This window comes from Melopsittacus undulatus, chromosome Z (assembly GCF_012275295.1).
Source record: "Melopsittacus undulatus isolate bMelUnd1 chromosome Z, bMelUnd1.mat.Z, whole genome shotgun sequence".
Taxonomy (NCBI): domain Eukaryota; kingdom Metazoa; phylum Chordata; class Aves; order Psittaciformes; family Psittaculidae; genus Melopsittacus; species Melopsittacus undulatus.
This window is the reverse complement of record NC_047557.1, coordinates 44,656,053-44,670,016: the sequence shown is the minus strand read 5'-3', so window position 1 is coordinate 44,670,016 and position 13,964 is coordinate 44,656,053. Positions and strand designations below refer to the sequence as shown.

The window sequence follows — 13,964 nt, the reverse complement described above, 5'->3', positions numbered from 1 at the left end:
CTACTGGAAATTTAATAATCATAAAAACTTTATCTCTAAGGAAAGGTTAATATGTTATGGCAGACTCTTATGTGAGGCAAAGCATAATAGAGATTAGAGGGCAAACCTACTCAGACAATTTGTCAGCAGCTTGCATCTGGCTTCTGAGGCAACATGATAATTATCTGAAGAGTTTCAAGTGGACAGCTGCTACTGAAAGAAGAACCTTTAAATGGTGAAAAGACCCAGGTGACCTGCTGGCCTGGGAATGATGAAATAATATTCCATCACTCACTGGAACAACCTATTACTAAGGCATTTATTCTAACACTGCTCAAAGGCTAGAGAATTAAGATACAGACAGGGCATGTTCCAGTGCATCCGTGACAAGCATACCTTTCTGCAAGATAAAGCTTTAAATAATTCTGTTATTTTAGGGCCCGAGAATGAGACAAAAGAGTCTTAAAATATGACCTATATTCCCATTTAGACCATATCATTGATAGACAAAACAGGTTTAGCAAAAGTTTATAGTATAGAACTGTTGTATCTAAGCTGGTGTAACAACTGCTGCTGTACAGCTACCTCTACAGCTTTCCCCATCCACAGCAAGGGGAACAACAGAAAACTGCGGTTTGCCTCAAATGAAAATATCTGACTTTTTTTGGTGATAGACCAGCTTTCTCTAACTTTGCTGTGAAAAGACCCAGTATCCTAACCACTCAAGCATGTCTGATATTCAATTGCATAGGAGGTTTCATTACCTGAACTAATCAGTGCACATATACTACTCCAGTTGGACTGTACCGGTCTTCAAGCAACTAAACTTCTCTGTGGAAAAATACTGCATCTGGAAGTGGCAGAGATTTTTCTTTCTGTTAAGCAAGTTTTTCAGCCCAGTCAGACTTAGCATCACATTTAGCAAAACTATTTGTTGTTATTGATCTTTCTAAAAAATGTTTGTGAAAATAATGCCAAATATAAAATATTCAATCTAGGAAAATGCACTTTTAAAACTTCAGGAGTTTAAAATACAGTATTTGATGGGAAAACCTTGCAAAAGTCTGCCTTTGTGTTGCTGTCTAACTCTTTTTCTCTGATGTTCTGCTTAAAGCATAGCACAAATCAAAGGTTTCCTCAGATTAACCTACATTATCATAGTCTTCATAGTAGTTACCAAGGATAAAGTATGACATTGTCTATGAAGCAGACTCACTAGTACATATCAGGGTCTATGAGGCATTAATTCATCAGCATTACAGGATGGACATTTGGCTAAAATGACAAAATGACAGCAGAGTATAGATGAACACAAGGAAGCAAAGGGATTACGTAGGAACCCTCAAGTTATGCACAGATCTAGTCACAGAAAACTCAGGATCATGGGTCTGTTGTTTTTTTTAAATTTCTTGTGTCATCCTGCTTGCTGGAGGGACTTAGTGGCGGAGATTATTGCAGGAAATCCTGCTTCACGTTAGCGTAGAAGCATAACAGGTCATTGATACCTTCATAGCAAAGAAATATCTGGCCAGCAATAGCTATAGTACATGATGCAATTTTTCTGACCATTTCCTTTAGAAATAAACAACAGAACTTAAATTTTCAAAGTACAGTTAAGATTTGATCATCAATGCATATTTAATTATACCAGCAAGCACTACAGACAAGTTGAGAATCTAAAAACCCTCTGTTTGAATACTATGCATTTAGCAAGGATAAATTCACCTAATTTCTATCCTTTTTCTCATTCATTGGAACTCATCTCTATATTTTAATGAGCTCTACTTTTAACAGTATTTAAGATTGAATTTTTATTTGAAATCAAAGAACAAGGTCATAACAAGCTCCCTAGGGCTTTGCACTCTGTGTGCTTCAACCTCAACTTAGATTCATAATTCCCCCATATATTTTGTGCTACATATCATATGGAGCAGTAGAAGGAATCATTTAAAAGCAACATATTTCCCTTGGATAACAACCACCTATAAAAAAAGGAAAAACTTTTCACAACATCTCATCTGATGATAGTGACAATGGCTCTATATTTGAAAGAATTTTTCCCAACTTCTTCCAAAACCACTTAAAATCTCACACATTCTGAGGCTTCCAGAATATTTCAGTGAAATGTGCTATGCGTAGTCATTACTCAGTAACAAAAAATATAGGTTCACCATTTAGCTATCACCCAAGGCCTGTTTCAATGCATTATATTTTGCTTCAAGGCATAGTAAACACCACTAACCTATTCTTCTCAGGTGGCACACTTTATTTTAATAGCATTTCATGAGAAAGAAATTGCAAGGGGCGAAGCAGCACAGTATCTGCCTTAGGTTAAGCTCTTGACTGCTATGACCTCCAAATTGCTTTTCAGAAAATGAGCAAGCATACCAACTTTAAAAGACACAAGATGTGTGGTCATGATGCAGAAGGGCTGAAGAACTTCTGGGAGAAAGTCATTGAAGAGCAAACTAAGCAAAGAGAATGTGAAGAGTCTAGGTTAAGCAAAAGCGCCCTGAACAAGTAAGTACTTTTTCTTTTGCACAATATAGCAAGGCATGTCATCACATGCATTAAAATAAGGTAACTCCTTATTGTACTGCTTTACTCATAGCACAGATTGTGTTCAGGATCTTTGGCATTTTTTCTTTCAAAGCTGCCTGTCTCATATTTCTGTGGCTCTTCTACGTGGAAACTCAGACACCCTTCACCCCTGAACCTCATGAACATTCTTCAAAGGCCTTGGAGCATACCCACACAAAAATAAAGCACTTTGGCAGTATGGCTTGTGACAGACAGAAAATACCAAGATTTTTATCTGGAACTGGTACAGCTAGTACTAGTATAAAGTCGTATTACATTAAAGGGACAGGCAAACCACTCATTTAATGTGTAGACTCTACAAACCCATTGCATCTTTATAATGTTTAACAATCTTTCTCATCATATAATATCAAAGATGGAAACAGTATAATGAGATCTTCCTGTCCCATGGAACACATTTTATTAGCACTTCTGCTACACAACAGATTGATAAAAAATAAGGCTACTTAAATTTAATTTTTTTTTCCCAAAACAGTTGTGATTATGGTACAAATACTCAGCACAAGTATGGTAGACTGCTTCAAGTAGTTTCTCAACCTGTTGTACCTCAGGAGTTTGAACCAGGGTCTCACACACACTAAATGAATGCCCTGGCTAGCAATGGACAGAGAAAGAGCATAAGAAATATCTGTAACTCTTGTGTTTTTCTGATGGATTTTGCTGCCGAAATTAACAAAAATTTTCCTGAATAAACTTTCCTCAAAACTGGGACATTCACATAAATTAATTTGACTTCAACAAACTGAAATGTGCTGGTAAAGGACCATTTCCTTGAAAAAATTTCCACGTACTCTGACACAAGTTCCCAAGGAGGAAACTACTATTGTCATTTAAAGAATAAGGAAATCAAGCTCTGTGTAGGCCTTGTGTACCAATAGTCAGATGTAGACAGTGCTGCTCCCAAGTAAATGCATCCTACTCCAGTTAGTCAGTAATATTCCCAACCCAAATCACCAAGTTGCTGGAGAGGAAATACATATAATAAAACCCAGGAAAGTGTTCAGCTGCACTAGAAACCTTTGTCACTCTAGCTTCACAAAAAACTACCACAAGAAGACATAGCAAATCAATTGCAATTGGGAGTATAAGTACTATTTTTAACATCACAAAGTTAAAAATGCTAAAAGCTGTCATAAGATTTTCTCTGAAAAGCGAAAAATATGCAGCAAAAGAACTCTGAATATGTCTTAGCTTACATATCTGATATATCTTAGCAGAGTGTTTACAACTGAAATAGACCCAAAAAAATTCCTTCAAGGTCACTTGACCAAAGCCCAGATTGCTCACGAAGTACTCTAATTTTAATAAATAAATAAAAACAAAAAATAAATCAGAAGGTCACTACAACACCTACAAGTTCATGACTTCATGTAAGTCTGGGAGAATTAGGTGCTCTAAGTGTGGAATAGTGTTCATTCTGTGACACCTAGGACCCTAATTGACAAGGAACACCAATGCTTTGAATGGCAAATTTTTCCTAACAAATTGCAACAGTTGTTTGAGGCTTAACTGTATGCATAAGGGAATAGTGAAACAAAGGGTAGATCAAATGAGAAAAGTTTAAAACACTATCTAAAATCAAATTCAGAAGCCAAAGTAACAGAATCATTCACTTGAAACAGCTACTGCTGAATTACTCTCAGATGAAATCATTGGCTGATTTTTTTTAACCCACCAAATGTAACATAAAAACCCATGATGTATTTGGCATTGCCATGTGATATCTAATCTTATAGCATTGCTGGGTCAGGTGTTTCATAATACAATTTCCTTCGGAAAATTACTCATCCAACAATATCTTGCAGTGGTCCCTAGTGGTTTTCTCTTCTGTCTGTGCTACACTTGCGCCTTGAAGTTATGTGGCTCCTCTTGCATGTGACATCAATTCCTTTCATTAAACACATACAGGGTCTGTAGAGATTTTAGGTACGAAATGGTTACCTTATTTTTCTTCAGAGTAAATCCAAATGGGCATATTGACAGATCTTCTTGCTCTTCTCCACAGCATTTTACAGCAAACTTGGGAGGTATAGGGGTGTAACTGTATTTTTTAATTTACACGTTGAATGGCCTTATACTTGTATAGATAGTATTTCTGTGTAGCTTTGTGAATATCCTAGAGGAAAAAAAAACAGAGCCCTTCACACTGACAGTATTTCAACAGTTGTTTGACTCATTTGGAATCCAGCAATGTCAACCACTGATAGCATCAGGACTATCCCTTTCTCCCCTGCATTCCTCATCTAGCAAGCTAGAGAGATGTGTAGATGGTAAACAAATACAGGACAAGTGCTGTGGTGATGAAAGAGAGGAAAGCTTTGACCCTGCTGAAAAGCCCTGGATACATTTGAAGGATTTGGCTCAGTACTTGTTAAGTGCTTGTCCTCTCTCTACAGACTCCGCCATGAATGGACTCTGCGGCTGGAAGGACGAGCAAGTCAGGTCCAGGCACAGATGAAAATGCAGAAAGAACAGATGATGATGCTGTCTATTGAGACTCTTCCCTCACCAGATAAAACTGTTGCTTAAAGTTACTGTGAAAACTCAGAAAGCATTGGGCCTGACTGATCTTCTGCATGCACCTATAAACTAGCAGCTACACTACTGAATGAGGAAAAAGTCAGAATCTGGCTCTTTTCCAGACTCCTACTAGGGCTCCTAATAAGGTTCTACTGAAATTCAGTGCAAAAATAAGGTCACAGTACAATAATCTCAAAAAAAAAATAAAAAGAAGAAAAGGATAGATCAGAAGCAGACACCTTTTAATTTCCCGTGATATATTATTACTGTGAAGCAGCAGGACTTTCTTATGTAACTGCATCTGTGCAGAGTGACAACAACATATTTCTAGGAGAAAGGATCACTTGTTTAATGGGAATAATACATTCAGGGAGCTGCATGCAAAACTGCACATTTCCATTTTCAGAGCTCACAGAGTCTGGCTTAGAGCAGATATAAGCTGTTTGCCTATCTTGATGAACCACAGTGAAGGGAGTTAAGGATTAATCTTATCAGCTGGACAGAAAAAGGAAATATATTCTTAAATGCAATCAGGAAAAAAAAAAAAGAAAAAATGCTTTTCCGATCAACATGCAAGAAGATTTACAGAACTTAATCGTTAAATGAACAGAGGAAAGTATTTTTACTTTCATGGGGTAGGTAAGAAAAAAACTACTGAGGTTATTATGAAACTGTCTGAGAAATGTCAGAGCAAGTGAGTATGAAAGAGACTTTGAAATAGAAGCAGTGAATCGGTTCATCGTAATAGGTTTGCAGGGCATCACTTGCCATAGCTGGTGTACACTAATCCAAACACTTGCTTTGTTTCACCTTCTTCTAGGTCAGGTAAAATAGAGGAAGGAATAATTAAATACAGGGTAATAACAATGTGCTATATTTACCTATATGTCTATGTATCTAAATACCATATCTTTTGGGAAAAGAAACCCACAAACTAAACATTTACTTATTATCTCTTCAATTAATTTCTTTGATATTCAAGAGAAGAGTCATAAATCTAAACAATTATTTTTCCCTAAAACAGCATTTTAGAGAATTCAAAATTCTCTATACCAACATTAAGCCAGATGGAATTTCACCTTGCCTCCCTGTTTGCACTGAAGAAGTAGATAGGAATTTATTTGATATATTTTAAAACAAAACAAAATTCAAACTATTTTGACCTCTCAGAAATGTAAAGCACACAGTTTTACAGAATATTGCCACTTTTACAAAGTGACATTCTCCTATCAAAAAAAACATTTTATCCCAGAAATGCTGTTATTCCAAGAAGGACTAAAACAATTAAAGATTTATAAAATGTTTTTTGATTATTGAAAACTGAAGGGAATGTAGAATCATTGTTCTTTCACATTTCAACCCAAAAAACAATTGTTTCTTCCAGTGTTCTTTTCTCTATTACAAAAGCAATGCTGAAAAATAATAAAATTGCAGCTTTTTTGCCTTTGCAGACTGGTCTCTTTCTTCTATGTTCATTTATTTCCCACTATTCTCTACAATGTTCATTTACTACCACCCAAGTTAAATATTATCTCTGGTGAAGAAGATCAAACAGAAACTGAACCTGCTGCCACTTACGTAAAAAACACAGTAGCTCACTGTACTGAACCAGTAGCTAAAGCACATAGGCAGGGCCTATTGATACTGAGAAATGTCAGATTCCCCACTCGTGAAAGCCAGATTTACTAGACCTGCTAACCACTGCTTTAGGTTGTATTGCTATTCACATCAGTGCAGCTTCCCCCTACTCTATGCCAGAGTGACAAGAAAAGATGCAAGAAAAGCTGGCCCAATAAGCATTTGTTGTTCCTTTACATCTAGTGTCAACATTTCAAATTATTAGGAACACTGTTATAACAGTATACCTGACTGTTTATGAAGTATTTGAAGACAGAGGAAAAAGACCGCACCAGTAGGTGCAATCCACACGCAGTAATTCTCAGCACTCCCCTAAGGGAGCCCAAAAACCAGCTTAGGTCTCTGAGAAATTATTCCATCAAGAGCTTTGCAAACAGACAGTAGCATACTGACTGCATGATGGAAAAAATGTTGCAAGTATTGTTTATCTTCACAAGAATATGGAACCCATTTCAGAGTAGGTTTCTGAAACATCCACTGCAGCACAGAGTGTGTATACCACAAGTGTGAAAGACTAAAATCCTCCCACTCTTACTCAAAACCAGCTCTTAGTAAGTTGCTTAAGTGCGTATGCATTAGTCATCCTTACCTATTCTAACACATATTTTTCAGGGCAGCTGTATCTTGGCACCTCCGTGGTACTGAACAGCAGATGCTTTCTGTTCTCAGGCGTGGGTGTTCAACCATTTTTCACTGGTCCTGCACATACAACTAGACTCAGAAAAAAAATCAAGTGTTTGAAATTGTAAAGTCTAGCAGCCAAATATAGCCAAATATACTTCTTGAATATTGCAAACCTAAAAGCAGACAATAAGGTGACAGGGAAAGTTTTGGCCTTTTGTTTTAGTTTCTGAGTTGATGAATTCAAGCCTGAATTTAGGCATTTCAGATACACCTGAAAGTGTCAAGCCTGGATTTCATTATAAAAGCAAGCAAACAGAAGTCAGTTCAAGTTGAATGCTTTCATTAGAAAACACCTGCCTCATTCATATACAAAGCCCCCACTGATAAAACAGGATATCCAGTGAGTATAAGCTGTTGGGATAGTAGGCCCCTTCAACCAAACACAGCATTTTTATCTCCCCTGTCTCTAGTTCACCCCCTCTTTCCAAAGAAAAAAAAGAAAAAGAAAAATAAATCAAATGAAAATTCATATTACAGTAGCCATACTAGAAAATTCGGACTAGCTATTTGAGAAGAAAAACTAATCACCCAGACTTATTTTTTTTCCTTGGAGTTTATTAGTTTGACTAATAGAAAAAGAATTGGAATTGAATATCAGTTAATTTGCATAATCACTACCACCCTGCAATAGTAAGGAGCTACCATGTCTTACAACAGCACATAAGCCAGTCCAGCACTTCCCTAAGCCAGCAAAGAATAACTAACACTGTATAGGAGAGGTCAGAGACTAATAGTTTTGGTCATGGGACTTTAAACATGTGATATATGATGCAATAGGTGGGGATCATATCTATGAGGTAATGCACTTAAACTGGCACGCTGAAGTCAGTTGTAGAACACCCACCATAGCTTGAATTTATGTGCACGGCAAATAGTGTGAGCACATAATACACTCATTCACATGCTTACTCCCAAGTGCTATGTCTGATTCAGGAACCAGTGACTAATTTTTGAGACACCACAAGAACTGCTTTCTCAAACTGTCTCTCAACTGTGGTCAGTTGCTTAAGCAGGGCTTACTCAAATCAAGGCAGTCAACAGGGTGAATATGAATGACACTGAGCCACAGCCTGACTTCATTCTGACACCATCCAGAAAAACTCACACAACCAGTTACAGGTAAGACCTTTAAATAAATAGCAACTCAACACCTGTCAGCTGCTACACCTGAATTAGCACTTAAATTCAGTTTCTTTAAGTGAAACCCTTGATTGTCTGCACTCTATCACATATTGGTTTGGGTCACAGAGCAAACTTAAGGCATGCAAATTAGAATTATTTCAAAGGAAACTAAGCCAGACCAGAGGCCATGCTCTAAATACACCCCATAGGGTGCTAGCCTCTAAGGATCTGAAAATAAGCATTAACTTTTCAGACAGTTTTGAGACACTTGCATAGGTGGGATATTTGGTCCAACTAATCAAAATAGATTGAGTCTTACATAAACCCCTGCACCATGTTTAGTCTAATGTAGGGAACTCAGCAGCAGTCACTTGATCTGCTGAGTTGCTGGTAACATGCTGAGTCACTTGCTAATGTAGGTGAGTATAACACAACCAAAACAGTGGAGATGGGATCAAAGCACATTCAAACATTTCACATAGCTCTAAAGGTGGACCTTAGCAGATGCAATGACTGAGCTCAGGAATGACAATTCGCTTGTACAGCCATGCAGACGTGCTAGCATGCATAACTATGCACAGTTTGGTCAACCATCCTGCTGGAGCTGTATGTTGTTGAAATAGAGGCTACCCACACTACAATAAAACTTAGCATATATCTGGCTTCTGGAACCATAAACCAGCCATGTGTGGTTCAGTTCTACAGTTAAATGATAGAAATATGAGGATAATTACCAATTTCCTAGCCCAAATGTTCCTCCTAATTACAAACTGATGGTGTCCTGAGGGATGCTGTTCTCTACTTTGCCTATTAAACAGCACTTGACTGGAGCTTCATTGCCACAGTGTGAATAAGGAATAGTAAATCACCTAAAAATACTTGTGGATTGAAAAGGGCATCTGTAGATAAATGAGGATGAAAGAAAGGGTAGCTCTAGAATATGTTATACTTCCTGAGGACACTTCCCTTCATGAATTAGGCATTACTATACTGTATTTCTTACAGAGAAGGGCAAGAGTTATGCATGATGTTACATATTTGAGAAAAAATTGCATACAAAACCTCAGTACTCAGGACTGACAATAAAAAAAATCTACTTATTTCTCCTATTTCCCATCTATTTCATCTGTATATCAGAATTTTAAATATATTTCAAGCTAAGATGTATACAAGGCAGGGAAAATTCCAGGCCCAAAAAACAACAGTCTGACAAATAACCTAAAAGAGCTTTATACAACTAGGGAAGCCAAACTTAACAATAGGTTTCTATGTGCTGCATCCATACTAAGTGTACTTGTCTCAAATGCCACTCAGACGCCATTAAACAAAATAATAATCTACTAATGACTAATGAAATGTGAGACACTACTGGCCTAATCTTTACCTGGTACTCAGGGCCAGTTTTCAGTCTCACTGGTATGACTAAAAGGTTCACATTCAGGGTCACTATTTTTCCATAGCAAACATAAGCATCATCAGGGAGTGTTATAATTTCAAATAGCAGCAATAATAAAATAATCATCTGACAAATATCAAAAGGAGAAAAAAATGCAGCACCAAATCTGAAAGATAACAATTTAGCTATTTGGGCCAGTTCTTTAAAGAACAGCTTCTTTGTGTTTGGTCTCCACCATGATTGCGCTGCATACCCAACATGAACGTTGATGCAATTTGATCAGAACTGTCATTTCCCAGTATATTTTGGCTGTTCAACCATAGGGAAAAGTGGACTTATTAGTTAACATTTCTTGATTCTATTAGATTTAGTATCTAACACAGAGAAAGAGTATCTGCAAAATACGCATATGAAAAGCTCAGCCTGTGTTTGCAGTTTGCAATTTGCAGTTAAGCAGCAGAAAATTATACTTTCAAAGAGATTTTGCTATAGCTAATATTATTTTTCTCCCTCTAATATGCTATTCTAGTCAACAATTGCATCACTATTGTTAGAGCTTGAGATTGCAGTACAGGCAGCCTCTGAGTCTAATTAGGCAAGGAAAACAAAACATTACTGGAGTGACCAGCAGTGTTATTTCAGACAAACCTTTTTAAAAAGTACCTGTGTTTGCCCTGATACCTTAATTTTATTTTTCTCAGGGCGATGTTGGTTCCACTTTAGCTATTCTCCCACAGAAATTTATTCTGTAATATTTGTGTTGGTGCTTTTATATGTTGTATTATAATAAATGAACCCACAAAATTGTTCGGTTTTACATGTAAAAAAGTTCTCAATAATGATTCTGCCTCATTAATTACTGGATATTGTCATAGCAGAGTTCTTGTTAGTTAATGACAAAGCGCAAACTAATGAATTGATATTTTGCAGCTTTTGGACAGTACACAAGTTTACTGATCTTGTTGATACTGCCTCAAACATTAAATATGTATTTGTAATAACAAGACTAACAGTCACTGAAAATAAGCCCTACAAGCAGTAAGGGCAGTCTAATCTAAAATATCAGAAACAGCAGTTATTATCCACCATCCTAAATGAACACTTAATAACCTGGAACTAAATCCCTTCAGGCTCCGTTTATGATATGTACACACTTCTGCTGCAGTGATGACAAATACTCCATTTTCCCAGAACTAATGACCCCTCTATAATATGTACTAGGGGGCTGACAATTGTGCAGAATGAGTCTATCCACAAACTAACAAAGTGCAGCCATGTTTGAAAAGTTTTATGCCTAAACCACAGGAAAATTTCAGTACTTCCAACACATAATAAGCCCCTCTGGAGCCGTATCAGAATTCTGTGGCATGTGTTTGGTCAAGATAGTCTGCATATGGCTTGCTTATTTTCAGTTCAGTTACCTTTGACCAATTATGGATTATTAGGAGCAATCCATGAAAGTAGTTAATATGTAACACTCAGTCATGTTCTGACAAAAGACTAGCATCTCATGGGCTGTTTTTTTGCTTTAATTAGTGGATGCACTAAAGAATACCCTCTTTATTACAAAACCAGAACTTTTCATTTTTACTCCAAGGTACCTCCAAAGAAGATCTCAAAGTAGGTACTGATGTATCTTACAGCTTTACTGCAGGGATTTTCGCAGCACTCAGTTATTAGGTCTCTACAAAGTTTACGGATGCAGAAAATAAGAATGCCATCAACTACTTTAGATGCTATGTTTATAGTTTAACTCGGACACTGCCATTACATTCCCTGGAATTGCCAGAGAAAGCAGCCGGTCCTGATGTCAAGGCTAGCATCTCTCCAAGCAAGCTAGTTTTGAAATGTGCAGTACTGACTAGCCCAAGTACTGCTAAGCTCCCACCCAACTGCAAATTCTGTCTGCCAGTCCCAAATGCACCTTAAGAAAGTCTGATATTTCTGTTGGACAGCAAGCAACAAAAATCCACAGTGAGGCTGCAGGGTGTTTTTAACAGAGGAGCTTCATTTGTGCTGCCAAGAGACAAGAGCAAAATTTGAACTGCGAAAAATAATGGCCTTCTAGCATGAATTCCACTCAATGTGACAGGCTTGGTGAGCTTTGCTCTGATCTGGCATGTAATTACTATGTACCCTGATCTGCAAGCTGTATCTCCTGGACTGCAGAGCAGTTTCTGACTTGCACACATACGCTTTCTAAAAAGAAACTAGTACTTGAAAGACTTGTCTCAGAAAATTAATTTTTCATAATTGAAAATAAATGAAAGAAAACCAATCAATACTCAGCACCTTCCCATGCTCCAAATTACTCCACATTATCACATCAATTAAAAAGTAAACCAAGCTAAACACGTGTGTGACTTTCACATGCATGAAACGCAGCTTTTCTATCAGCACCATTTAATTAGTTATAACTGAAACAATGAAAGCGTTTCACCTTGAGGACTTGGATTACTGTTAAAGATAATATTATTTTCTGTTACAAAGAAAAGTACCTGCAGACGCACTATCCTAAATGCTTCAGCAATTCCAATCTCAAGTTTAGGAAAATGTCTGTTTGTAGTGCTCCATCTCCAATCAGCAGGCAACACAGATACACTACTCTGTCTCCTGGTTTCTTAATACTTGGTGTTCTGCACAATTTCATCTGGCTGTTTGCCAGCCATAGGATGAATACATCAGAGCGGAAGACCATGCTAGGGAATGTAAAACACTGATCCAGCACATCCCCCCAGCAGCCTCACCCACAGAGGTTCTGCAAAGCTCTAAACACAAAATAAAGCTGCTTCCAGAGCAAAAGATATTTGGATTTTTGTTTTTGTTTGTGATGTTTTCATGGATTTGTTTTTTTGGGGTGGGTTTCTCTCAGAGAAGCAAGGTTGAAGAAGGGACATTCAAGTCCCCATGGTAGCATTGTCAAGCTGAGCTTCTGCTCCCTCAGTCTAGGGCCTAGTTTTGCCTTTTCCTGCAGGACATGTTTCTCACTTCTTTATCTGTGTCTCCGAGTGGGGGTTGCACCATCTTCTACAGGTGCCAGAGGAAAACAGATCTGTAAAAGAAGGCCCTGTGAGAGGGACCCTGCTCTCCTTGCGCAGCTGACTCCACAACTGCCATCCTGCTAGCAGGGCTGAGGGCCAAAGCTACCTTCTGATCTTCTTTTATCCACTTTTCATCACCTACCCCAGCTACTTACAGTTGCTTTTCAGTTAGGAGGAGTCACAGCAACAGCCCATTAGGTCTATGAGTAGCAATGTGAGAAGGGGCTCTGAGGACAGGAATCTGTATAGAACCTGACTTTCTCTTTGCTGAAAGAGATTTAATCATCGCACATTGACTAAAGCTGCTTGAGAACTGCTGGCAGCTCATGTTAGTCCCAGATGCAAAGAGCTGTGGCAGCAGGGCAGTCACAGAGCAAACTCAGTCAGGGCATGGGAGGCAAAGTTCCTCTTCAGTGGTCCCATGACCCAGTGTTCTGTGAAAAGAGAAGGGATGTATAAGCAAGAGAGAAATGGAAGATGGAAATTAAAACACAAGGCACTGTCCCAAGCTGAATGACAGGTGCTCTGGAGCCAAACAGAAGATCTAGAAAAACAAGTTTTTAAACTGTTTTTATATATATCTCTAGGCAAACAGACTGTTCAAAAGAAAATTCTGAGTGCACTGAAGCCTACTTTCTCAGGTGCCATCTTTCTCTATGTTAACATATCTCAAAATTTATGGTAGAGTTCTCATTAAAGTCATGCTAATTTTTAACACAAACAGTAGAGAAAAATACTCAGTACTGTTAATACCCGGCATGCGTACTTTATGGACTATTCTTGCTGAAATTCATTATACTTTTTTAAAATATCAAGAGATTAATTATTAAAAATGCTGAGTTCTCACCGTTCTGGAGTTTCAAGCTTTTGGGTCTTTTCCTACAGCTTCACAGGCTTCGAACACCTTTTGCGTCTGAAGTCCATAAACAGCTTTAAAACATTACTTTCGGTCTGTCTTCACTCTTTCAAGCTTTAGAGGCTTT

General features: G+C 37.7%; 1 protein-coding gene across 1 annotated transcript; it reads left to right on the top strand.

Moving 5' to 3' along the window:
• Positions 1 to 2,353: 2,353 nt before the first annotated feature.
• LOC115947458 (protein FAM240B-like) lies at positions 2,354 to 5,109 on the top strand. The gene is made up of 2 exons (XM_031054453.1): positions 2,354 to 2,499; positions 4,977 to 5,109. The coding sequence occupies exons 1-2, from the start codon at positions 2,354 to 2,356 to the stop codon at positions 5,107 to 5,109; spliced, it is 279 nt and encodes a 92-aa protein (XP_030910313.1).
• Positions 5,110 to 13,964: the final 8,855 nt, after the last annotated feature.

What these genes read in the sequence shown, in the direction of transcription:
- LOC115947458 (XM_031054453.1), top strand. Translation starts at nt 2,354, where the DNA reads ATGAGCAAGCATACCAACTTTAAAAGACACAAGATGTGTGGTCATGAT. An exon ending in AGCAAAAGCGCCCTGAACAA is followed by an intron (nt 2,500 to 4,976) that starts GTAAGTACTTTT and finishes CTCTCTCTACAG; the next exon opens with ACTCCGCCATGAATGGACTC.